This window comes from Osmia bicornis, chromosome 15, assembly GCF_907164935.1.
Source record: "Osmia bicornis bicornis chromosome 15, iOsmBic2.1, whole genome shotgun sequence".
NCBI lineage: Eukaryota > Metazoa > Arthropoda > Insecta > Hymenoptera > Megachilidae > Osmia > Osmia bicornis.
In genome coordinates, this window is record NC_060230.1 from 540,650 (window position 1) to 567,565 (window position 26,916).

At 34.9% G+C, this 26,916-nt stretch overlaps 2 protein-coding genes, 1 long non-coding RNA gene and 1 other non-coding gene across 17 annotated transcripts in view; 2 read left to right on the top strand and 2 right to left on the bottom strand.

Annotated features, from left to right (window-relative positions):
* The window catches only part of LOC114876022 (neurexin-1), a 189,205-nt gene extending 177,520 nt beyond the window's left edge, over positions 1 to 11,685 (top strand). For 6 of the 7 annotated variants that reach the window (XM_046289001.1, XM_029186997.2, XM_046289003.1 and 3 more), the window contains 5 exons: positions 148 to 389; positions 586 to 709; positions 2,434 to 2,607; positions 3,709 to 3,868; positions 4,847 to 11,685. In XM_046289001.1, the coding sequence (XP_046144957.1) occupies positions 148 to 389; positions 586 to 709; positions 2,434 to 2,607; positions 3,709 to 3,868; positions 4,847 to 5,273 (1,127 nt within the window). In that variant the 3' untranslated portion in view covers positions 5,274 to 11,685. The remainder of the gene's footprint in view (positions 1 to 147; positions 390 to 585; positions 710 to 2,433; positions 2,608 to 3,708; positions 3,869 to 4,846) is intronic. The other variant, XM_046289002.1, reaches the window with a different exon arrangement.
* On the top strand, positions 1,265 to 1,370 carry LOC114876042. The gene has a single exon (XR_003789330.1). It is a non-coding gene; the product is annotated as a U6atac minor spliceosomal RNA (small nuclear RNA).
* Positions 11,686 to 14,168: 2,483 nt separating the features above from the next.
* Positions 14,169 to 26,916, bottom strand: part of LOC114876025 (low-density lipoprotein receptor-like) — a 30,431-nt gene continuing 17,683 nt past the window's right edge. For 5 of the 8 annotated variants that reach the window (XM_029187008.2, XM_029187016.2, XM_029187014.2 and 2 more), the window contains 10 exons: positions 23,822 to 23,944; positions 19,646 to 19,881; positions 19,227 to 19,431; positions 18,611 to 18,922; positions 18,230 to 18,530; positions 17,773 to 18,064; positions 17,214 to 17,694; positions 16,815 to 16,901; positions 16,339 to 16,607; positions 14,169 to 16,236 (listed from right to left, as the gene is read on the bottom strand). In XM_029187008.2, the coding sequence (XP_029042841.1) occupies positions 16,192 to 16,236; positions 16,339 to 16,607; positions 16,815 to 16,901; positions 17,214 to 17,694; positions 17,773 to 18,064; positions 18,230 to 18,530; positions 18,611 to 18,922; positions 19,227 to 19,431; positions 19,646 to 19,881; positions 23,822 to 23,944 (2,351 nt within the window). In that variant the 3' untranslated portion in view covers positions 14,169 to 16,191. Of the gene's footprint in view, positions 16,237 to 16,338; positions 16,608 to 16,814; positions 16,902 to 17,213; positions 17,695 to 17,772; positions 18,065 to 18,229; positions 18,531 to 18,610; positions 18,923 to 19,226; positions 19,432 to 19,645; positions 19,882 to 23,821; positions 23,945 to 25,945; positions 26,066 to 26,916 lie in introns of all 8 variants that reach the window. The other 3 variants (XM_029187009.2, XM_029187013.2, XM_029187017.2) reach the window with 3 other exon arrangements.
* On the bottom strand, positions 22,095 to 23,815 carry LOC123988525. Its single transcript, XR_006830146.1, has 2 exons — positions 23,589 to 23,815; positions 22,095 to 23,480 (listed from the first exon to the last, which is right to left on the bottom strand). It is a non-coding gene; the product is annotated as an uncharacterized LOC123988525 (long non-coding RNA).

Sequence of the window (26,916 nt, forward strand, 5' to 3'; positions counted from 1 at the left end):
GAATAGAGGATAAGATAGAAAACTATACATATATGTACTTCACTGAACCCTCGTGTAATTTATTTATTTCTCGACGATATATTTTAAACAAAATACATGAAAATAATAACAATGATTGTTCTAACAATGTTTATTGTTTTGTTACAGGTCGCCAGTTGACGGTGTTCAATTACCAATCGACCATTCAAGTCGGTGGTCGATGGAATCGCAACAAAGGAAGAGTGGAGAGGCCATTTTTAGGAATAATTGCCGGTCTCGTTGTGAACGGTGCACGAATTTTGGAATTAGCTGCCGCAAAGGATGGAAGAATTACTACCAGAGGCGACGTTCAATTACTTCCGGTTGGAAGCCTTTTGGATCGGGCAGCTCCGTTACAGAGAATGCAACAAGTAATTAAAGCTAAGACTATTTCTCCATTGTTCAATGGTTATACATATACATATTATCAAACGTACAAAATATACAAGCATCAATGTATTAAATGCTTAACTATTTCATTTATACAAAGAGATTTAAAATTCAAATTTTTATTCAGATTCTAGATTCAACTAAAACAATAAATTTCCATATCTTTTTTCCCTTCAGACGCCTGCGTCCGGTTTTCCGGGTGTTATGGACGATCTCATATTTTCTGGCGCCGGAAGTGGTTGCGTCGCCGACGACGAGGACGTAGAATGCACTCCGATCTATGAGCCTGGTTCCGGTAAGTGTAAGTAACATTTCCAAAGAGCGTAAGTAATTCCTTCTGCACGTCTCCTCGCGGAGGAATTTCTTGCACCTATTTTCACGTCTCGCACCTATGGTTATTTTACGTGCACGTTGTGTGAACGTATTTCAAAAATCATTTTAAATTAATTAATTAAAAAAATATTTATTACGTGGTTAAGAAATTAATTGATTAGAAGAATTGCATCGGATTAATTCTCGACATGTATTTTATTTTCGAAATAGATGTGTTACAATCGCATGAAAAATATTAAAAGAACGATAGTAATAATAATTATCGTTACATGGCGTAGTAAACGTATATCTATATCTCACTGTCGCGACATGCTGCATATAAATATAGCCAAACATTTTCATAAACTAAACCACCCTGAAAGTTATACCATTCGATAGTTCTTCTGAAATTATATAAAAATTGTCTTTACAGTTTTGCGATTGGAACAAGAATTTATTAGTTATTCGCGAATAAATGGTTTCTCGCTAGTAGTCGGTTTACTAGTCAGTTCGTATATAAAGCCGCGAGCTGCAGTATACCGTTGTGTAGTATGAAAGGAGAGACGTTTAGCACTCCCCTAGACAAGGATGGAAACACATATAAATTGGTAAGGCACTGCCGTCCATGACGGCTCTTACCACATTTTTTTCGATAAGCAAAATAAAAAATAATAACTTTTATACTATTTATTACACTATTAATAGAAAATCATATTTATTGACGAATAACTGATTATATTTGATACATTGAATGCCTTAAATGTAATTCGTGACTGACATTACAAATTTAATAATAAAAGTATTCTAAATAGTAGCTAGTGTAAAATAATATTTACGATTAGTGTAAGAGCAGGGAACACAAGCACGCGCGACGATTGGGTTGGGTTCGCATATCGCATATCGCATATCGCATATCGCATATCGCATGGCATGCCACCTTTTCGTCTTCATGTTTACCCAGTTGTATCTTCGATTCATTTGCATATTTAGGATGATCCTTGGCGCCCCTCCTTTCACCTAACCATCGACCTCCTCGCTTTCTCTGACAGCCGGTTTAGAAATCTTCTCCGGCTGACTAAAAACCAAATTAGGAGGATCCCTTTAATAAACTAATACGGGACTAAAGCGAACTATCATCGAGTAGCTATTTTGGGTAGATAGAAAATTCTTTAAAATTAGGATATAGTGAATTATTGATACATATCAGGTCATTTAAACAATTTTAAATTTTATTACTTACTTATGAAAAAAGGTTATTATTTTTTGTTACATAATTTCAATATTAAAAATAGAGTAATACTTATTACATTCCATTTTTCATTTTTCGTTTTATATTCTAATAAAAATACTTTACACACCGTTACTTAAAGTGAAAAAATATACACGGAATATAAATTAAAATTGAAAAAGAATCTTAGCATTAGTGGATTAAAGACACATCCGGGAATGGTTAATTGAAAAGCAAACATTGGTTGCATTCCCTTCGAAGAGGAGCGGGGTTGATATCATTGGGTGGTGGAAAATGCACCAGCAATCAAATGCGCATTCTATCTCCATTATCGGCGGTAGATGGGCCAGCGAGTTGGTGGTAACCGCATTTTCGTTTCCCGTTACAAGCGATGACGCAAACCGTGCCCCTGGAAACCATGCAATCATACGGAAATTATGCACACCACGCAATTTCAATAATCACGATCCTCTGTCTGTTCGCAGACGACATAATAACGCCAGTTTACGTCGCCCCGACGAGGTCGCCGACGACCTACAGACCGAAACATCACAAGGAAAACATCCAAGAACGTCCTTCGTGCGACGACGAGGAGGACTGCGGTGAAGGATCCGGCGAGCCCGTCACCACCGAGGAAATCTTTGTCACTTCAGCAACTGGTTCGTTTCTCTTTAACTTTTTCTTTTTTTCATCGCACCCGATCTTGATGTGTTCCACCAGCGAACACGCAACCCGTCGTATTGATCTTCCCCGGGGCACGCTTTATTCTCGTTCACTTCCTACTAACAAGTGTAAGTGCACACACCGCCTTCATACGGTTCCAGTATTTCCAACACTTGTACGACTTGGTCAGAAATTTTTTTAACCCTTTAATTGTAACGCTTTTTAAAAAGAAATTATTCTTGATATTCTTGATATTCAATTATAATATGATTGGTTGCTCTAATGCATCAACCAGGCATATCCAGCATAGCTAGAATTCTTGTAGGGATAGACATGGCCCCTAGATTTATTAAAAGTGTCGAATTTTAATATTTTTTAATTCCTTTTATTTATCATTTCAGAATATGAAATTTTATTCATAGTTCCACTAACTTTTAATAACCCTCGTTATATTTTTATTGTTAGTATAATAATTTAAAAAATGCATCCTCATTTGGACGTGCTATTTTTAAAGAGACCACACGCTTCGATCGACAAATCCTCCTCGGCTAATGAACTTACCCGGTAGACATATTGTAACTAGTTCAACCCCAAATCGATGGTGAACATCATAAAGTAAGGTTTATACACCTCGCGTGTTCTATTAGAATAACACAGACTTCTTTGTAGGTATTTGATAAACTTTTATCAAGCCTTGATAATATTACAAAATTATCTGATTTAATTCAGTTCCTAAAGAAAGAACAAAACAACTGAATCGTCGCGTTTCTATTCGGAAATAACGTTACAGCATTATGTTAATTCAATTATACTCTCACTCCTTTCGGCGACAATCTTTCCAGCCGCACGCTATAGCAATGTTTAGTAACGATAGGGTAAAACGCACGTTCCTGGAAGCGAGGAAACACAGCTCCCTTCTCCGTCGCTGGCTCGCAACGTGGCTAACCCACGCACGCGTGAATATCGCCGGCCTACGCACGCGTAAATATTGTCGGTAGCACGTTACTGGAAGCACCTCGTCCCCTGTAGCCAATCGTATACAGGTAATTGCAGCAGCCGGTTGACGCTTCCTTACTTTTCCCTTTTTCTTCGAGCAGATTCCAGTTCAGTGGCGTACACGACAGCCCGCGAGTACACGACCAGCCACATCAGCACGCAAACGTCTCCAGGCTCGCCGTCCACATCGACCCGGGACATCGTCACCGTTTCTCTCCAGTACAATGTGTCAACCACAGACCTCGAAACCAGCCACGCCAGGTGAGTTTGTCAGTTTTGCTCGGACACCCCGCGGTGACGTTGAATATTTACTGCTCACCGCCTGCCTCTTGCTACCCTCGTGTATGTACCCTCTTTCTCTTCCGTGTCGAGTGCCGCTCAATCGACATAATTATTCTTCTCTCTTAACTTCATTCTTCTCTATACTTACGTCCGCTTTAGTGGTTGTTTAGGTTGATGGTAGTTAATTGTGAGAAGGTAATGTGGAGGGATGTTTTTTCCTTTGAAAAAGTTTTACCTTATTTTATATGTAGGAATTTAAATAATTGAAAGTATTCGTTTCCAGTTTGTTGTTAAATTTGTAGCTCTTTTACGAGTAGTTTCATGGTTGTTAAAATCCGGCTTAATTATACAAAACAACCATTGGATTTCTTTTAATCTCATAATGAGGTTAAAGTTTCAATTGAAATCCAACATTAATTTTCCCAATATGTTCACCGATTTAAATAGGAATTAAAACGTTTTAATGATTTTAATTCCTGTTGTCAGAATCGTGCATTTCAATTTGTATCCTTTAACGATTTTATAATTTTATGGTGAACTCTGCTATTGATTTTGGAAATTAACACTTTAAATACGAGGGGATTAAAAATAACTTCGGTGATTATTCAATGATTGACAGAAAAACTAAAAATAATAATCGTTAATTGATTCAGTCCACTGTATGAATTTACTGAGCAATTTAATTACTGGTTGAATTAATCGATCTGAAATTATTTCTACCTCATTATATTTCATTTTATTTTTAACACATATTGATAAAATATTACGGGTGGTGGTGAAAAAAATTTTTTCCTTTAGTTTTTTAATTATCGCAATAAAAGATTTTGAATTTCTTAATAGACGAATTCATTAATCCTTTTAGCCCCACCAGGGAGGGATGGAGAGTTAGCGATTCAAATTCTATTTCATTTACTATTCCATTGCAAAATTCTCTAAATGACCTTTTAACAATTACAGTAGCGTCGTGACGCCGAGATCGACGAGCGTAACAACTCAGACGAGCACCACAGAGATGACGGACCCGCCACCGCCACCGCCACCCCCAATGTATCCTCCGATGCCTACACCGCCAAAGAACAACAACAACAACAATAAAAGGATAACATCAGAGGCAGCGGAGAACGCTGCTCTGATAATAGGTATCATAGCCGCGGCGTTGATCGCGATCGTTCTCATCATTCTGATCATCCTCAAGTTCAAGAATCGTCCGGAGACCAGCTACAAGGTGGACGAGACGAAGAACTTCTGTCAAGATCCAAACGCGGCACTGCTGGGTGCGACCTGTTCCGGGCAACCGTTCAACGGTGCCCTGAAAAACGGCGCGAACGGTAGCAAAACCAACAAGAAACGAGAACTGGTAGATATCAAAGAGTGGTACGTGTAGAGATGGCCGGTCTTTGAGGTGCGCGTTTCGCACGCGTTCTTGAACCTCGTGCCAGGTGTCCAGATATAAATACTCGACGAACCAGTGTGAGTCTCGCTTAGGTCCTTCGTCGGTGCTGTGTTAGTAATTCTTGTCGGACGCGTTAATGGTGTTGCTCGCGGACTAATGGTCTGCTCCGGGAACAGTGAAACGCGGCTTCCGTTTCCTCATGAATTATGGAGAACGGTTGTCGCTGGATCAAAGTGATTCTTCTTCGAGATTGAGCATATCCGATATCCTCGACGGAAGAACTGGTTGAAAAGAGACGATGTTAGGTATCGGGTATGGTTGAGACAAAACTGTCCGGAAATAGGTATGATTATGTGCTGCGTTGCGATATTCGGAAACGCAAATCGGGACGCGTAATGTCCCGTTTTGCCCCCGTAACTGATTCGATGCTCCGGTTTATTTCCAGCACTTTTCCGACGCGACCTCGTAGGCGACGAAATCTAAATCCTCGAAATACGGTCGCATCCTCCTGAAGAGGTCTCGCGAGATCGTCAACTCTCGCAATCAAGTGAAATCAAACTTCTTCCTTGTTATTATCTATTGTTAGTTGTGTATTATATTCATTGTATATGAAAGATTTATTATCTTCTTTAGGTCAAATCTTTCTTCTAAGTACAGTAAACGAGTTAAAGAAACTCGTACAACCGAATGGTAATATAGTGAGAGGCTGTATAGCAAGTGGCAACATAACGTCGTTTACTGTATACATACGAGCCGCGCTGTATTTCGAGGATCAAACGTGCTTTCGTTGAAACATTTTTTCATAGTCTAATTATATGCGCGTAAGAAAGTGTTGGAACTAACAATAAGGACGAAAGTATCACACGAATGATGATCCTATCTAGCGTTTAATGAAATCATTGTTGTATAGAAGAAAATGAAATTCCCCCAAAGAAATGAAACACACACACACAGAGACACACACACACACAGACACAGAAATAAATATACATACGCGATATTTATCGATTATGTTACGCGTGTAAATTGTTTATTAAATTATAGATTTTATTAACACAACATGGAGGAGAGTTAAGTGTACATGTTACGTGGGTGCATGGTGGAGCGTGAAAGAGAGTCCGTGAGCGAACCGGATATGTGACACGTCGGTGTTATTTATTAATCGTAAGGTATAACACGTTCACGTTGAACGTGAGGTAAGGATAATTAAACCCGATGAACGCTGTCGAGTAGTGACACGTAGACATACGCAGAGATGCTTACACGTATACACAGGATGTGAAACGCAAATATTGCCAAAATGAAACGAGCTACCTTTGACCGGTACTTAACCCTTTCACGCCTCTCTAATTCTATTCGATTCTGTGTTTTGTTCGAAGTTTCATTTTGAAGAAAATCGAGTTTGAAGATACCTATGAAATAAGACACACCGGGTGCCCCAGGTTTTTCTCAACAAAATACAGAAGCTTGTTTTATAGGTAATAAACATTTTGTTATGAATAATTAAACAAAACTTTCAATTTTTATACATTGTATATGGGGAATTGTAATATAATAGATCTATGGTCATTCAAAATTCCCAAAAACTTCAAAGACCATATTTTGAAACGAGTAATTAACTCGTACTAGGTAATTGTTTTTAATGATACTGACTATCATTACCAACTAATAGTGAATAAGCATAATCAAACTTTCATTTATTATCCAATTTTTACATAATGAATTTTGTTACCAAAAATCTGGGACACTCCGCTATTTTTTGTATGAATATCTAAAAGTAAAAAAATTACAATTACAACGTTAGTCGTCGACGGAAAGGGTGTAAAGGGTTAATTATACCGGCGAATATCCGAAGCTGTTTTTTTATAGCTCCGTCTTCAACCTATTACGAAATTGTCTGGAGGCTTCCTTCAAATTTTGAAACAAGGATAAGCTTGCATCCAACAGAGCTTCCTCTAAACCCGACGAATACAATTGTTATATATTTTCGTATCACTCTGCTCGATGTATCCTCTGATTTCCAACGAGAGTCAAAATTAATGCTGATTTTCTTCGCACGTATCTTATTTTATCTTAATTACACTTTTATATTTTAGTACCATTTCTAAGATTAATTTTAACAAAACTAAAAATTAATATTAAAGCTTTTAACACTTAAGTACCTGAATACTTTAAAGTACCATACGAAACAATGCCCCCGTTGAATTAATTGTTTACAAAAATCCCATAATTTTCATCTTGTGAACAATAATTTATTAATGTTAAACATATCAGATACGTATGGTGAAGAACAGCACTGATTTAGACAGAATATCAGTTGAATATCAAAATTGTACGCGTGTCTGCCTAGGTTAGAATCTTCTTCTTGTTATCACTATTCCAATGATTGTTGCAATGGAAACCAGTCCTTAAATTTTCTTCGAAGCAAATACTCTTATAGCTTTCATTCTTGTTAAAAGAATAAGGAGATTTATATATAAATTTATGGACAGCTGTGATTATATTCGAATCTTCATATATAAATTCTTCATCTTCAAAGAGTTATAAGCTTGCAAATATTTTATAATATGCTTAGGATTCGGTATTCCTCGAATTATCTATTTTTATGAACGTTTTCTATAAAAATTGGGGAAGAAATTTGAAAAAGAGGATAAGTTAAAATTGATATAGCGTACGAAGGGTGGGACAAACTTTAGAAGATGATTCTGGAGGTAAAAATAAGACGAAAATCAAGAATGACAAAATAACGTTCGCGGCTTTGTTCTTTAGTTATTAATATTGAAAGGTATTAGTGAAAAGCGCCTGAAACCGGCAATCTGTTTTACAGCAGCGACGATTGAACGTCGTGTCAGTAGGGGCGTGTACAGTCACAGCCAACAATCGTTAAATATTGGAAGCTCGCCAAGTGCGATTTTGTTCCTGACGATGAGTACTTATTGGCTGTGACTGTACTCGCCCCTACTGACACGACGTTCAATCGTCGTTATTTTGATTCCCAAAATCATCTCCTAAAATTTGTCCCACCTATTGTCGAACATCCTGTATAAGTTGTGTATTACAAATAGAAAGGGTAGATTAGAGATAAACTTCGAGGAACACCATGCGTAAATTCTTCAAAGAACTCGTAGAAAGTTTCTGCAAAATTCTCGTATCCGATTTTGCTTCTCGTCATTAATTACAGAAAGTCTGACTCGAGACACAGGGCTCGCTAACGAGCGGACTCGTTTTATCACCGTTAGTTCAATTAACACTTAAAAATTATCAAAGATAATCGTCCAATTGCCGAAATTACCGAAATTACCGAAATTACCAACTCGAACGAACCTCACCAGACACGCCATTGAAAATGCTATCAGACTCGAATTAATACTTATATCGCTTTTCCCGTCGTTCGAGCTTCTCTATCTTGAAATTTAATAAGAAATTCTTCCCTCTTTAATGTACGCTTCGATGGAATTCGAATAGCTTTCTATAGAAAATTAAATACTTCAACGCGCAGATCAATTACAGGATGAAAAATATTAGGAGGAAGAAGAATCCTTTTGAAGTACCGGCTCTCAGGGAAGCATAATTAAAGCGATTCAATCAATGAAAATTCCGTTAAGTCTGAACGATCTAACACGCATATCAGAATAAAAACTATTCGACGATCTCGTTATGACCAATGGAAGAAATCGACGAAACGACGTTACGAAGAAGAGATTATGATCGTGTGGTGTTCAAAGGTCAAACGAAATGAAACAAAGGAATTCTTCAACAAAACTTACGACAAAGGAAAAGACGTGTGAAAATTTTTTATTTTTCTTTTTTTTTTCCTTTCCAACTGTATCGAACTCTGTATTCTTAATCGCACAAGAGCTTGATGGATCCACACGTAGAGTTTCGCCGATTAAAATTGATGCCACGAGTGTTCGTCTTCAGGCGACTTTTTCGCTTTGTTTTCTCCTCGTTTTTCTATCGATCACTAGTTACTATAATTACACACCGACGCTTCAAATGAAAATAAATGGCACAATAATCTTTGATCCTGGACTTTGAAGTCTTCATCCATCGAGAATCATTCGTAGGCTATAAAAGGATAAGTCGATGTGAATTTTTTGTAATATTTACGTGACTAAAGTTGAGCGGGCAGTCTTAACGATATCGCTGTACACACGATTCTGTTTAATATACGCCCTATGGAAAATCAGTGAGGTATTAGAAACGGTTTTGCAATTGTAAAATCGATGAAAGTCAAAAATTGAAACATCTTTTGGTGTAACACTTGCTTAATCAAAGTCTAGTTATTAAATATTGATATTTATTTTTCATATATACTTGCATTTCGTGTGATGTCATTAAACACTGTTGATTGACTTTTAAAAATATTGAATTAATTCCTCTTCAATGGATAGAGAAGAGCCACGAATTATTCTTTTCTTTTTGTTTTGGAAATTAATTTTGCAACCCCAATTCATCCTATATTTGTTGCGTTTCTTGAAACAATGTCCAGAAAATATTCAACCTTTTTTACACTATTTTTATTTTCCAAAATAAAGAAAAGTAAAGAAAGTTTTGCTGGAAATACAAAAAGTGTTCAAAACGAAAGTTATATAGGGTACAAAAATAATTCTCTCCAATATTAAGTGGAATATTTAAATAATTGTCTAAAATCTTTCAAGAAAAAATTAAATGAAATATAATAATTTTCTCTTTCGATTCTCCACCGAAGTGTCTATAAAATCTACCCTCTTATTAACACGTACATTATTGGTCACGCGATATCGCATGCAAATTAGAATTAATGTCAAGACCCAAGAAAACAAATAAGATTTTTCAAGAATATAAAAATAATTGATGAATAATTTTTCCAACTCGATGGGTGACAACTTACGAATATTATAAAAAAGAAACACGTGTTTACCTATTTTTACCCAAACGAGAAACGTGAACATATTGTTATCACTGCCCTCCAAACTCTCTATCTGCATATCCTTCGATGTACTGACGACTAATGTTTACACTAAATTAATTAACTTTTAAATACGATATCTTACCGAGCAAAAATGTTACTCTACTAATTAACGTAACGCATTAAATCTTGAACTTAAGTGTGTCGCGGGTAACATCCTACCTAAAACTAAACTATGTACATACATACATACATACATATACATATACGTAGTGCGGCAACGGAGAAAGTGTTAGCGAAAAGAAAACGAAAAATCAGAAAATAGAAGAAAACAAGTATCGTAAGTGTGTATGAACGTGTACAGGCGAAAAACAGAAAGTCGATTAATACACAGAGGAAAAGCTCACACAATTGTATCTAGAAGTTGCTATAGCTAGATGGAATTATATTTTACATTGTACAGTCTATACGTATGGACGCACTAAAACCTATTAAATTAATAGATAGTAAAAACATGTTTGTGAAAAAAAAAACGGAGATGGAAACGGTGTTAGCAATAAACCTTTTGTGGAACTCCAGGATCGACAGCTAATCGCGGATATTTTTGTTCTTTAATACGCTGTTTCTCGATTTTTACATCTATGTATATTGGAGATATACAGGTATTTGAAATGTCGGCCTCGGGTTGGGTCGGAAGACGTCGGGCAGTTTCGGATGGCTACCTAAATATGTCGATCTCGAATCGGGTCAAGTCGGATCGGGTCGGGTCGTATCGGAAGAGGTCGGATAGATTTGGACGGATAGCCGATTTATTGGGTTACCCTATTGTAGGAATCGAACCCGTCCGATTTCTTCCAAATCAATCCGACCGACAAGATACACGACACACTCGATTATCCGCACACTCTTAATATACATATATGTATACATGTGTGTACGTATAGTTGAATTCGAGCGCGTATATATTGAAAAAATGATAAGAAAAAGAAAATGTAACCTGTCATGATAAGAAAAGCGATCAGATTGATTTAACTCGATGCATTTTTAATGAACGGGATACGAATTTCGCTCTATTACATGCGAAATATGAAATACGAGTGTAGCATAAAAAAGTGATGCATTTAGATTTTTTATACGTCAAAGCGGAACCTCCTATGCCGTTTCGTTAGAATTCCGAATTTATAAACGCGCAAGTCTTCGATACCATACAACACAATCCACGCAAACAATTCGCAATTTCTTTGATTTTATTCGCATAGCATTTTATGTCATACAGGACACGAGTGAAAGGAACCAGAAATAAAATTTAAATAAAGTGAAAGAATGAAAATACGTTGTACAACATACACACATAATACACACACACCTACGCATACAGATACATACAATAAGTAATATGGTAGTGCGCGCACAGACACGCATTACAAGATATCTTGAACAATTGGAAACATGTAAATACATAGACATAATGTCGTAATTACAAAATTATATGAATAAAGTATTGAAAATGTATATGAAACTTTATCCTTATCTTCCTAGATAATTGTAATTTAATCCTTATCCAACCTTCTGCATATCGTCGGGGTGTTAAACTTCTATCTTTATTATTTAAAATAATAGTGGAACGCCCCGTTCTCTTCATCCCTACATTCTCTTCAGCCTTACATTCTTTTCATCCGTATATTCTCTTCAGCCCTACATTCTTTTCAACCCTACATTCCCTTCATTCCTACATTCTTTTCATCCATACATTCTTTCCATCCCTACATTCCTTACATCGCTCCATCCCTTATATCCCTATATTCCTTACATCCCTGCATTCTTTTCATCCCCACATTCCTTACATCTCTGCCTCCCTCACATCCCTTACATCTCTGCATCCCTCACATTCCTGCCTTGTTTATATCCCTACATCCCTGCATCCCTTGCATGCCTGTATCCTTTACATCCTTGTATCATTTATATTAGTGCATTCCATATATCCCTGTACTTTCTTAAAATTGAGTTGAAATTTAGTTCCTTTTTTCGCCACCTGAGGGCGCTGTTGCGACGTCGAATCAGCGCCATCTGGTTTTTGAAAAATGAACTAAATCAAGCATACATTTTGGCCCTCTGGCGGCAAAAATGTGAACTAAAATCTCGACCTCGATTCAGCGCCCTCTGGTTTTTGAAAAAGGAACTATATCAAGCAGGCATTTTGGCCCTCTAGCGGCAAAAATGTGAACTAAAATCTCGACCTCGAATCAGCGCCCTCTGGTTTTTGAAAAAGGAACTAAATCAAGCAAAGATTTTGGCCCTCTTGCGGCGAAAATGTGAACTAAAATCTCGACCTCGAATCAGCGCCCTCTGGTTTTTGAAAAAGGAACTAAATCAAGCAAAGATTTTGGCCCTCTTGCGGCAAAAATGTGAACTAAAATCTCGACCTCGAATCAGCGCCCTCTGGTTTTTGAAAAAGGAACTAAATCAAGCAAAGATTTTGGCCCTCTTGCGGCAAAAATGTGAACTAAAATCTCGACCTCGAATCAGCGCCCTCTGGTTTTTGAAAAAGGAACTAAATCAAGCAAAGATTTTGGCCCTCTTGCGGCAAAAATGTTAACTAAAATCTCGACATGGAATCAGCGCCGTCTGGCGACGAAAAAAGGAACTGACTTACCTTTACTTACCTTTACTTACCATTACTTGCCTTTACTTACCTTAACTCGAAGCAGTCTTTATAATATATTTATTATAAGGGATGCAGAGATGTAAGGAATGTAGGGATGAAAAGAATGTAGGGATGAAAGGAATGTAGGGATGAAAGGAATGTAGGGATGAAAGGAATGTAGGGATGAAAGGAATGTAGGGATGAAAGGAATGTAGGGTTGTAAGGATTGTAGGGGTGAAAGGAATGTCAGGATGAAAAGAGTTTAGGGATGGAAAGAATGTAGGGATTTAAGGAATGTAGGGATGTAAGGGGTACTGAGATGGCCTTGGCCTATAATGAGGGATAAAATTATATTAGTAACTGGAAAAAGTAAAATAAATGGGGTCCTCGGCCGAGACCCAGAAGAGGGATATAATTATAAATGTTATTCCCCTTCGATGAACTTATTTAATAAGCAAAAAAAAGTAAATGACGTAAACTAAATAAACTCTTGAAAAAAATTATACTGGTTGTGCCCTCTTCATACGGACCTGATATTATCCGGGGGTGTTAGGGACCCCGACGTACCGGTGACAATGTTTGCATACTGACATTTTGGCATCCGGGTTGTCAGAGACCCCGAAGCACCCATAACTCTCTTCGCATACCGACATTTCGGTATCTGGGGTTTTGGAGACCCCAAAGCACCAAGGACTCTTTTTGCATACCGACATTGTGGTCTCTGGGGTTTTGGAGACCCCAAAGCACCAATGAGTCTTTTTCCATACCGACGCTGTGGTATCTGGGGTTTCGGGGACCCCAAAGCACGAATTACTTTATTTGCATGCCGACATTACGGTATCAGGGGTTTCAGAGACCCCAAAACTCTATTTACTTAGATTACAGCATATGGGGTGTCGGAGACCCCAAAGTACGAACGACACTCTTTCCATACCAACATTATAGCCACCGGGGTGTCGGAGACCCCAAAGCACCAATGACTCTCTTTGCATACCAACGTTATGGTACCTGGGGTTTCGGAGACCCCAAAACACCAATGACTCTCTTTGCATACCGACATTATGGAATCTGGGGTTTCAAGGACCCCGAGGCAAGAGTACGCTCTTTGCATACCGATATTTTGGCATCAGGGGTACCAGGGACCCCTTTACGAAAATGTTCGACTCAGACTTTCTATGAAAAAATTGAAACCTCTGTATCTTTTGGTTGGAGAGAAATTTAAAAATATCCTGAACTTTCACAAATGATTTATAACTCAGAATAACAGTTAATTAAGCTATATTTTCAAGCCACATTTGTACAAATTATATATTTTACACTTCTTGTAGGTACAATAATAATAACGGAATAGTGTGATTTATTTTATATGTTTATTTATACAATAATCATTATAATAAATTATATATATAATATATATATTTATATTATGCATGTGTAGTGATAATATATATTGCATAGAAATAATGTTTGACACGATTTTGGCGAACAGATTGGCTAAGTTTATGCCTTGTGACTCACACAATTAATTGCAACTGATACTCACCACACTCTTGCTATCTTTTGATTAAAATCACCACCGAGCCTCTATATTTTAATTTTGGACTTTGCTTTTCTTTCACTCATCAGTAAGAATGTGTGTCTTATTAAAAAGTAGCAAACCTTTCCATTTACCAGTTTATAAAAGCCATCATTTAACAAACTAATAATATAAAAATGTATGTACAATGTATAATGAAATATTTGAAAAACAAACTGTACATATCTATAATAAATAATATGTTTTTGTTAACGACAAATTGTTTCTATAATCAACAGTAATTCATTCCATTTTTTTTTAACGCAATTTTTGAATGAAACATAATTTCCATATAAATAATTTCATTACTCTAGAAACTGAAGTTATCTAAATTAAAATTTGTTACATATACTTTTGCTACTTATTAATATACACGGCATCTAGCTTGTCCTAATATTATATTTCTTAATAATCTTATCTAGAAGAATCTGTCTCACATTGAATTATTTAATTCATTAATCATAAAGTATATGTAATAAGTAAAACTCTTAAATCCGAGGCAGTAATTCTATACACATACACTGATCTTTTTCTTAAGAGGTTGAAATACCTAAACAACAGTTTTACTTTTAACAGACACACAGTCACTCTTAGTGTCATTGAGCTGATCTTAGTACATCTAGTCGGTTTTTGAAATCTATTTCGTTACAATCGTAATGTTTAAACAAAATGTATCTATGGGAGAAGTGATTTCACTATGATACGGGCCACCTATGTGAGATGACTATTAAAAAATTCTGTGAACGTGCGAGAAAACACTGCTTGTTATGTGTATTCTTATAAATGACATAAAAGGAGAAATTTACTTTCAATGTACAAAACACAAGTTAAACATTTACATGCTTCAAACGCAACTGCTTTCAGCTGCATTACTGGGATTAAATATTGCTATTCATAAATCTAGAAGATATTGAAAGCAAATTGACAATCATATTTTAGGAACGAATTCCTATTACTACAGAGTATTAATAAATTTCTAAAACATTCCATTTTGGCAGTCTAAAGTATTTCACAATGTTACGATTAAAACAGTTATTATAAGTAATTTAACAAATTCGCAAAACATTTGTTAATAATTCATTGTAAAATTATTTCTATGATATATTTTGAATTCGTGTGTTATATACATGTGATTTCGATGATATAATAATATGTAACTGAAGATTATAATCAAAAAGAATTATATTTCTTACAGAATAAATAGCGAAACGATAACAAGTTAAAAACCTTACGTGTAGATAAAAAATATTCTCTCTTTATAATATACATATATATACATATATGTATATGAATTAAACATAGATTGTGTCGTGACCCCACGTAGAACGATAAATACTACTATATATATATATGTATGTATGTATGTATGTATGTAATATATATATTACATGCTATGTAAGTAAAGAAAAGAGAAAAAAACATTATAAAATAGGAATTATACCTTATTAAACTACTCGAAAAAACCGACGCTTCAACGCTTATTTGGCAACGATATTATAGTTCACCTAGATATTTCTCCCTTTATGCCTTTGAGCAAATCTAAATGTTGCACATAGGTATAATATATTTGTATGACGAGATGCATAAATTTGTAAATAAAGAGACACGGTACAAAAGAAAAAGTAAACATAATCACAGCTGAGTTGGCAGGCAGGCGGGCAAACGCAGGCATATTATTGGACAGGCTTGTTCGACGTGTATGGGTTTCATCTTCTTTTTTTTTATACATGATTTCGTTACTTGGTCGACATTGTTTCAATAGCCTGCTTCGTTGCCCGTTTCATTGACAGATTGAGTCTTAAACATAATCGTTAGTTCCAGGACTCGTTAAGGGTTCCTGAGCCTATTAAATTAAAAACATTATTAAACATGTTCACACTTAATACAGTACAATTAATGAAATTATTTCTTGTAAAATATACAATTTTAATTGGTGCATGATTACCTCTTCTCCAACTGTAGCAGTGGGGAGTGGAAACCTATTTTTCTCAAGACTAAATTGATCTTCTGTAGTTTTTCTGTACACAGGATTATCGAAATTCATACTCGTTACATTACGATGAAGATAATGCCTATAGCATAATACTGCTACGAATGCAAGGAGTAACAATCCTAAGGACGCCACGCCTATCACTATACCAGCAACTAAGCCAGGACCTGTCGACTGAGATGCAAGACCATCCTTTCCTTCTCCATCCGCTGAATGTGCTGGATCTAAAAGAAAATTATTAATCAAAATACCACAAATAAAAAAAAGAAATAATCAGATTCTTATTTGTTCATTTTAAATAGTTAATAGATGTAAAATACGCCTATTTGTATTATAGTTCCCACGTTATCATTAATATTATGGATAAACGAAAATGAATATTTATAATCTATTGATAGTACAAAATATAAAAGTCATGCAATCATACTCACGAATAGTTGTAGTGGTAACGTTGAGTGGTTCAAGTCTCTTGAATGGTTTACTAATTTCTTGCGTTGTAGGTGTTACAGTTGTACTTACTGGATATCCCATATTCATGCAACACCGATGCAAAATAATATAATTAAATAATAAACGTAAGACAAGGCAATAATTGTATAATGGAAAATAAAAAAAAATTTAACATAAATCATATATTAATATGAAATGAAATGAAAATTTGAAACATGCCCTATTCATAATTCTTACATATGTATATTATTGTATAAGCATTAATTTTTGTCTTACAATAGCATGCATAAATATATCTGATTTAATTTCATTCTTTTGACTACATGCATATGGTGCATATGGCTTGTCAAGAATAATTATCATTTATAAAGATATTTTACCTTTTTCCACGCACATTAAACCATCAGGTAACAGTCTTAAACCGTCTGGACAGGCGCAACTAAGAAGAGGAGATTTAGAATTAATTCTTGGCGCGGGTAAACATAAATGACTGCAGTGTCCATTCACTGCTTGACACTGGTTCATTCCATCTGGTTGCCTATATGGATGGTACACGTGAACGACCATTGGATGCTGAAGAGTTCGAAGCGACGTGACAGATACCACGGATTTTCCAGTAAATTTATTCGCTTTAAATATCGTTTCTTTGTCCCAGTCGGTCCAGTACACGTAATCCTCAAATGTTGTAATACTGAATGGATGCCTCAATACTTCAGTGGAATAAAGAACCGTTCGTCTACCAGAACCATCATAATTACAGGATCCAATTATATTCAATTTCGCATCTACCCAGTATACCTTCTTGCCTATCAAATCCAGAGTCAGTCCATTTGGCCACTTCACATCATTATCAACAATGACCTGTAAATAACTCCACTTAAGTCTTATTCTAATTTTTAACAAATTGATTAATATTTAATTTCATTATTTTAGAACTACCATTCGATGAGAACCGTCCATGCCAGCCTTCTCAATATGAGCCTCGCCACTCCAATCAGTCCAGAACATCCAACCTTCTAATGGATTCAAAGCTATTGCTCTGGGTTCCTGTATACGATCTCGTATAAGAGTCTTTCTCATATTTCCCTCGAAATTAGCTAATTCTATGGTACTCTTTCTGGAATCGGTCCAGTAAATGTGACTGTATATCCAGTCAACTGCCAGCCCATCTGATGTTGTTAGACCATCGTCAATGACAACTGTACGTTCATTGCCTTCGTCTATCGGAGCTCTGAAATGAACAAGAATTATATAATAAATAAATTGAGGAATAATTGAATTATTTAACCCTAGAGTGGTTTGTTGCATAACAGTCATCCACACTTGAAAATTAATAGCTATCTACTTGATTCTTGTATGGCAAATTGATTGTATTAAGAGTTAATGAAATACTTACTTATAAATTTTTTTCTCACTAGTGTCGCTCCAGAAGATCATGCCCGTACGGAAAACAAAATCTAACGCAGCAGCCATTTTTGTGTTCTTCACTATATCCGTCATCTCCAAACGATCCAAAGCTACTTTCCTGATGTCGTGCCTTCTGGTGAAGAGCAAACTGGCATGACCTTCGGCTGCTTTGCAACGAGTATGATCTCTAGGGTCTTTCAGGTAACCTGGAGCACAGCTGCACTTGAAACTACCCTTTTCGTTCAAACAGAACTGAGAACAGCTACCTGGTTCTAGACATTCGTCTATGTCTGAAATAAGAATTTATTAATAAATATGAAGAATTTATTAAGAAATAAAATTTATTAGATTAATAAATTTGTGATGTTACCATCACAGGTTCGGTTATCCACCAATCTGTATCCTGCACTGCAGTTACATAGGAAACCAATGGGTAAATCGATGCAAATTTGCGAACATCCGCCGTTGTTTTTCAGGCATTCGTTTACACCACAAAGCTCCGTATTCTCATCCTCCCAACCGATGCAATCACGATTTTTATTGCATACATTATAAATCGGGATACAGGAACCTTCGCTGCATTCGAACTGAGTCAATGGATCGCAGGTCACAGTTTTGCTCGTGCAATTTTTCTCGTCGCTGCCATCCGCGCATTCTGGTTTCCCGTTACAATACAAATGACCTAAAATATTTTACAAAATATATTATGAAACTGTTATGAAATGTACAAAATATCTTTGCTTTATGTCATAAAATTACGGGAGTATCTTTTATTGAATAAATAACAGCAGAAAATATTGAATTTTTATCTTTAAATTGCATTAAATCCTTTTTATTTAAAATGCATTATGAACATAACTCTTATAAAATTAAAGAAAAAAAAAAATAGTGAGATAATAGTAGAAGAGTAGTAATTCAATTAACGCTAATGAGTTAAATTGAATATTAACGGTTTTTAATAGACCAACTCTGCGTTAATGGAATACCTGATATGCAATTATGATGATCTTCGCATTGAAACTGATCAGGTCTGCATGTAACATTGTGACACCTCTGTGGTGATTCATCTGCACCGTTAGGGCAATCCTTGTCACCATCGCAAACCCAATTTTGATGTATACAAGTTAAATCATCATCACAGTCAAACTCCTTTTTACTGCAATGACTGGGACGTTTTCCGTTTGCATATTCCTAAAAATATCAAAAGCATTTTGAATTACACGAGTCATTTGAACCATTTTCAATATTTATTCTTGTCGAAGGCCTTTTATGCGGATCTATGAAATCGAAACTACTGTAATACCAAGTTTAGTCGCTGGTGGAAAAAATCTGGTGGAGGTGAAAATTTCTTTTATAACATACAAATACAATTCTGAGATGAAAACGACAATCCATGTGATTTTACCTTACAACCAATTTCGTCTAAATGATCAGGACAATCAAAGTCACCGTCGCACCTCCATTTAGAAGTTATGCAATAATTTTGCGAACAGGCAAAATCGGTTCCAAGAGGACAGGTGATCGGTTTGCAATCCTTTTCGTCGCTGCCATCCCCGCAATCGTCGTCATTGTCGCACACCCATAATTGTTGAATGCAATGTTTATTTGCACATGTGAATTCGTCGGATCGACAGGTGTCATCTAAAGAGAAGGTGTTTCGTTTTTAAAAAGGCAACGATCACTTTCTACCAACTGCAAAAATATATTTAATTCATAAAAGAAGCGCGCTGTGGAATGTGACGCAGGTGTCATTGGCAACCTTTTCCTTTTATTTAACTTTTCAACAAAATAATTCATTTCGATGGAATTTTGCAAAACAAAAAATATTCCAAATCTTTTAACACTTTACACTTGATAACTTAATTTTATCTTTATCCAATAACAATGTTTCATGCTATTTTAAACAATTTAACATTCATTTGCAAATTTCGAAGCTGGAAATTCCATCGACGCTGATTTTCCATTGAAATTCGTGATTTTTTCTGTTTTAAATTTTCGAACGTAACGCGAGAGAAACAGAAGACCGGCAACGAACCCAAATGATTAAAAAAAAAGAGAGAGAGAATCATGTCTCACTTAAAGTAAATCACATTACACGCGCACTTCTTTTTCTTTTTTCTTTTAATTTAGCTTTGCGTCCAACGTAACCTTTTTAACACGGCGAAAAGAAAAGAACATTACAACACAATTTAAATAACAAAAAAACCATACAGCGGTATAATGCATGGAAATGTATGTAGCCATCTGGCCGAACTTTGCAACAGATAAGAGATCCAAGCGAAAAAAGGATCGAAACAAATATGTAACGATTTTTCGTTCTTAAGGGCCTCAGAGATCGCCGGGTTAATTACGGCAATTAAATCTAAGCCTTCGAAGTTTATAAGTTTTGCCTGTTTTGAAACTACAACGAGAGGTCTACGTTTAAATTATACAGCAAACTATTTAGACTTTCAAGAGGATGTAGCGGAAGAAATAAGTTTCTTGCCGTTAGTCCTGTAATTAAGCGATGTAATTAACCAGTTCTTGATCAACGACAACGAGGTACAAAATGTATCCACGACGGTGTGTATTTACATTAAGGTGATCTTTCAATAACCGACCAATTCATACAGAATAAAAATATTTTTAAAACCTTTATATAGTTATTATCAGTAAAGTTTAAGCTTTAATTCTACCTATACCAAAAACTTTTGGGTCATGAAATTGTGTCAAGACTTTTTCATATTACAAAATCAGGCATTCGTGTAACGTAACATGTTCAACTACCAGTTAAATTCAAGAGAACTATTCAAAAGGCAGACATGCAAAACAGGCAGCTTCTCCCGACGGTAGAGAACGAACGAAAAATCGATTACTTTACGACAATACTAGCGAAACGCTGATCGTTCACGCTGGAAACAAATAAAATCACATGAACGTATTTTAACACTTTGACTGTCACTGTGAAAACGAACATGCTAGAATACCATGCCTTTTTATGGTATTCTAGAACTATTACTAACATACAGAGTCTTCTTTCCTTTTTTTTCTTAAATTGAATTTAAAGCGCAGGGACAGTCAGAGTTAATTTAATCAAAAAAACACTTATTTCACTATATTTAACCCTTTGCTACTTAATAATTTTTGTATAATTTCATTTTAACTGAAAATTCGAACAAATTAAATAGCAAAGGGTTAACATTGCAGAGCTGACAAAAAAAGAGAAGAAAGAAAGAACAGAAAAAACTACGGAAACATCGGCAACACATGAATAATTGCAACAAACAAATTATAAAATTTATTAAACGCATTGTAGTCATTGTAGCTTGTACGGATCAAGATGATATAGTAAAGAAAGTAATGTTACTTGTGGTCCGGAAGTCATGCAATAACATAAGTCCGACTAATTAGGAGAGAATGTAAATGATCTCGCAGGCGCAACAATTATATTTGGAGCATAATAAAAAGGACAAGCAAGGCTCCGCAATATCTGGATGGTGGAATTTGCGTACGTGTAACATTTATTAATTAGAGGGAATCGTGCAGCATGCAACGATTACGAAACACACGCTGCTGTTCTATATTAATTCGTTAAATAACGAAACGAGCTTTCGGTTGTTTCACGACATGTCCACCCACGGCATAACTTTTCGTATTTATCCTTTAATAAGCACGTTCACCAGTATCGTTTAACTAAATATTAACCCTTTGCACTCGGACAATTTCAACCTTTTATATTTTGTTTGCAAATTTAAAAGCTCCAATATTTTTTGAAAAGGATTAATAATACATCAACATCTCATTATTCGATAATTCCATTCACTTCATTTATCGTAAGTTTTAAACGGCTCGTTGAACAGTAGAAATTCATATTCCCCAAAAATGAAATATTTGCATTTTTCTTTTTTTTTTTTTTCCAATAGCACGAAAAACGAACGTTTAAAAGCGTGAATACCATAGCAAATAAAATATGAGTGTTATTCAAATTCAAAGCGTCGTTAAATATTCATTTCGTACTTTTTGTTTTTTACTGAATATTCTATCACACGATTTCGACGAAACTGAAGACAAATAGCAGACATTTTTTACAGATGATAAATTGCTATGTAAGAAAGTGAAATTTTGTGCAGTACAGAAACAATATGCATAGTGCTTTCAGTTTAGAATTTCAAAAAGAACAAATCTAATCATGCTTACCATGAACCCCTTTTGTAAATTAATTCTCAATTTATAAGGTGGAGTACTTGTTATAAAGTTGATCAAATACGGGCTCCAATTAAACTTTAACTTTTCATCAAACTTTCAATCGGAAAATTAACGTTAACCCTTAAACGATGGAGCCAGGTCAATCGTGACCCGGAACTATGAAAAGTTCAATTATGTTTGAATTAAAAATAGCCATTTAATTTTTTAAATTGCAAATAATATCTAAAAGAATAGTTTGAAAATAATGTGAAATACAAAATTGAATTAAAATTGAAGCTCTTTTCGTGGTCCACCGTACGAGAGTTAACTGAATCTAATAAATTGAGAATTAATTAAAAATATTTAACACATTGATCTCAAGTATATTTTAATTAAATTCTATTGAAAAAATGAAAAATTAAGTTTGGACTAAAATATTTGAAATGTTTTATATTTATACAGAGAGTGCAGTATAATTTATGATTAATAAACAATTAGTAGTTTGACATTTTCACGTGAAAATTTGTATGTTTACAAAATTCGAGTTGTTTACGGATTGCGAGTAGCAATCAAAGCGTATTACTCGTTCAAAATTGAGATCACTGAATTTTCAAAGAGCGTACGTTATTTGACGAAGCAAACACGATATTGGGCCACAGAGAATGCATGTACTCTATTGAACGTTAAAATACAATTATGGTTTATAAGCGTATAAAATCATTGGCAAACCTTTGTCGAATATAGCGTATATAGGATAAACTTCTTTATAAAATAAAATAAAATTAAATTAAACCATGTATTTTGCTGTACTCTGTGGATTTCATGTACATACACCTAATACTTGATGATCAATGTGCTAAAAAAAACTGACAATAAGCTAGAATTGAAAGAAAAGACATACCTAAAAATATCTAGCATTGCAGAGAGTATCCAAAAGTTTCTACAATTATATTAACACGTTGAATGCCAAGGGGATTATCAGTCACTGATACCACGAACTAAATTAGTCTAATTAAGTAGGAGTAGGGTGGATCTACCCTCCCCAAAATATGTATTGGTCCCCGCTTATGCAAATACTGTGGACCAAAATTCAATATGGTATACAAGTAATAACAAAAAACACGATAATGGTTGAAATTGTAAATAAAGAAAAAAAATTAAATAATATTACACGTTTCCCTCACCCTAAAAAAATTTAGTAAAGTCAATGAAGGCTAACTAGGCTAGTTAAAGAAAAATGTATTATATCTTGAGTAATTTATTGCAATTACAGAGTATTATTATTCTTGGCATTCGACGTGCTAAAAAAAAAAGAATAGAATATTGCTATTAAAATACTAGAAGCTTATGGATATTTCAGAATATGTAAAAGAAAAGAAAAAATAAGCATAAAAAGAGTCCCCGTGCAAAAGCTTACTGCACTCAGCCTCGTCTGAACCGTCCGAACAGTCTTTATTGTCGTCGCACATCCATGTAAGTGCCACGCACTCTCCGTTCCCAGAGTGACACGTGAACTGTTCTGCGGTGCAATTCTTCGTTCCTACAAGATGATAATCGATTGGACCTGATTTTTCGAGCAAAGAATGACGAGATGCCAAATACACGGCCAGAGGCCTCATTTTAGCTCGCACAATGCCGACCATGGCATCGTCGTGCTCTATTTTTGTCGACAGACCAGAAAGCTGTCTCGAAATCAACTAATTGCATTCCCAGAGTCAATTGCATTTAACAAAATTATCACATTTCAATTTTTATCAATCATCTGATGATTTGATGATTTTTTTGTTGATATACTTTTTATTCTTTTGATAGGACGAGCTGTTTTTCAATGCAAGATCGTCTTACTTTAACACGTGTTTATGATTTTTTTTTTTTTTTTTTTAAGGAGGATTTGTGAAGTAGGGGTTTATTGATATAAACGTGATTTATGCGAATTTGAAATTGAAAACTTTTTAAATTGTAAATGAATTCACGTTTTTCCCAAAATGTGTAGATTATTGATTGGAAATTTATTCCACATATATAGACACAAGCTATTAATCTGTTACTAGAATTGAGCATTCTATTATATCATGTAACCATGAAAATTAAATTCTGAATGCTTTTCCTATAATTTATGCAAAATTGGAACTAGAAACTCCTAATTTGCAATTATATAATCCTATAGGTATAAAGCTTTTAATCTATTATTAGAAATTACTTTTTTATTATATTAAATTTTCAGTGGTTTCTCTCCTAATTTATGCAAAATCAAAATTGAGAGCTGCTGAAATAGCAAGCTTTCAAAATTCAAAGTTTTCCCAAAATATACATTACATATCAATTGAAAATGTATAAAATATTATTAAATATACATATAAAATGTATTACCTCTGAATTTTACCCAGTTTTATAAATAACTTATCTCAATCGATTAATATCAATTATCATGATTAAAATTGGATCATTAATGCTTCTTCTATCATTTATACGAAATCAGAATAAAGAATACTTCTTTTTGAAACTATACTAATAAATTCATTCTTTACTTTCAAAGAAATTGGCTCAAAGATTAATCGTTATTATTTTTTATTTAATTTCTGATTACTTAATAAATCAAAAGAGCTACCTAATTGATACAATAAATTAAGAAACTGTGATGTTAATGTATTTTAGTAGCAGATGGACTTAATCTGATGTCATACAATCATAAATAACTTCACTGTGTTTTTCTGCCTTATCATCCACTCTGCATACATTGCCTTAAGTTTATAATGAAATTCATAAATTCCAAATATACGAAGGCATACACCATGAGAGTATTACGACTCGCATTCGCAGGCCATACTCATTATGCAAGTGGCTGTAAATGTACAGTTGTTTTGAATTATCACCGAAAGAATAGCGTAGCGTAGAGTAGTAAAGTTTATTAACGGATGATCTAAGTCACACGACTTGGAAAGATAGTTTTACAACTCGCCGATTTATTGAGATAAGTTTAGTCTACTGTTTGTTCCTACCATTTCCTACCATTTTAACTACAAGAAAATGGTACATTTGTAAAGGGATGGTGATACAAGGTACTTTTGGAAGAGCATGAATCCTTTTTAGCCTAAATGAACTTGGAAATATGAAAATTTTCAATTTTTCTATTTTTTCAATTAAGAAATTTAGAAATTCAGAAGTATAAAAATAAAGAATTTCCAAAGTTACCCTTCTCATCTGCCTATCGCAGTTCGAATTCCTGTCGAGAACTCCGACAAGAAAAAAGGAAAAAGAAAAAAGAAAAACCATCTAGCAAAACTCCGAGACGTAGTGTAGGAAAATTCGAAAGCCGATATTTACTTTGGCCGGTAATTTATTAGCTTCCGGTGGCCGAGTCGCGATTCCGCTTTGATAGGAAACGAGTTCAACAGTTCAGGGATGCAATTTGCGATTTCAAGACCCTTTCTACGTTTCTCCTTCGAATAATCTGTCGTTTGTGTTCCGTAGCTTTAAACCTGCTCTTTTTTTCTCCTGGTTCCTTGTCCATCGATGAACCTACAATTTATCAATAACTTACTCTGACAATTTTTCTCGTCCAAACCGTTAGTACAATCTAGCTGACGGTCGCATAGCCAACTTTTTGGTATACACTCCCCTGGGCTGCACTCGAACTCCGTTTCGCTGCACGGTCTCCACCCTTTTTGATCGCAATCGCTTAATCATTTTTCATCTGGCACACGTTAAATGTCTTGTACGAGCGTGAACACGCGAATCGACGACGATTTATCAGCATCGCGATTTATTATAGTCCCAGCATGATATTAACCTTTGACTTGTAGTACTATTGTTCTCGAGGTTACATCATTTCTGCACAGTGAAATGTCACTTCCATGTTTCAAACTGTTTTGTATACGCACATTCTACTAATGAAAATTGTTTACAGATTAACAAGGACTGTTATACAAATGATAAACACCAATTTCGAGTGTTTAATCCTTTCGACACTTCATCAAATTCATAGAATTATTATAAATTAAAATTTCTTTTTTTTAATTTTTTACTAATCTAAGATTCTATAACATTTGTAATAAATTTTCAATTATTTAACGAAGGTCTTAATGAAAGTTTGATATGAGAAATACTTTTCTTTTATCGCATTAAATGAGTGTTTATCATATTAGAAAAAAAAAAAATTTCCTAGATATAATTTCATATGTCGTTTTAACTTTTTAAAATCCAGAAAGTACATTTAGAAATTTTGATAATAAAATAGTTTACCTCAAAAGGGAGCACAATAAAAAAAAAATCACGAAATTAATTTACAATCAGATCGTAAGTGTTTCTGAAACACTCTGTATATTTCAGGAAACAGTTTCCACACGTGGATGATTCGAAATATTCTCAATTAACCACCGCATGCACGAATAATTGGAGCGACCGGTAACCCTCTTCCTAGTTCCCTCGTTTCATTTTTTTAATTTTTTTTTTTTTTTTTACCTTTAACGTATCGTACGTCCTCTCACTGATTTTCATCTTTCATCGGTCTCC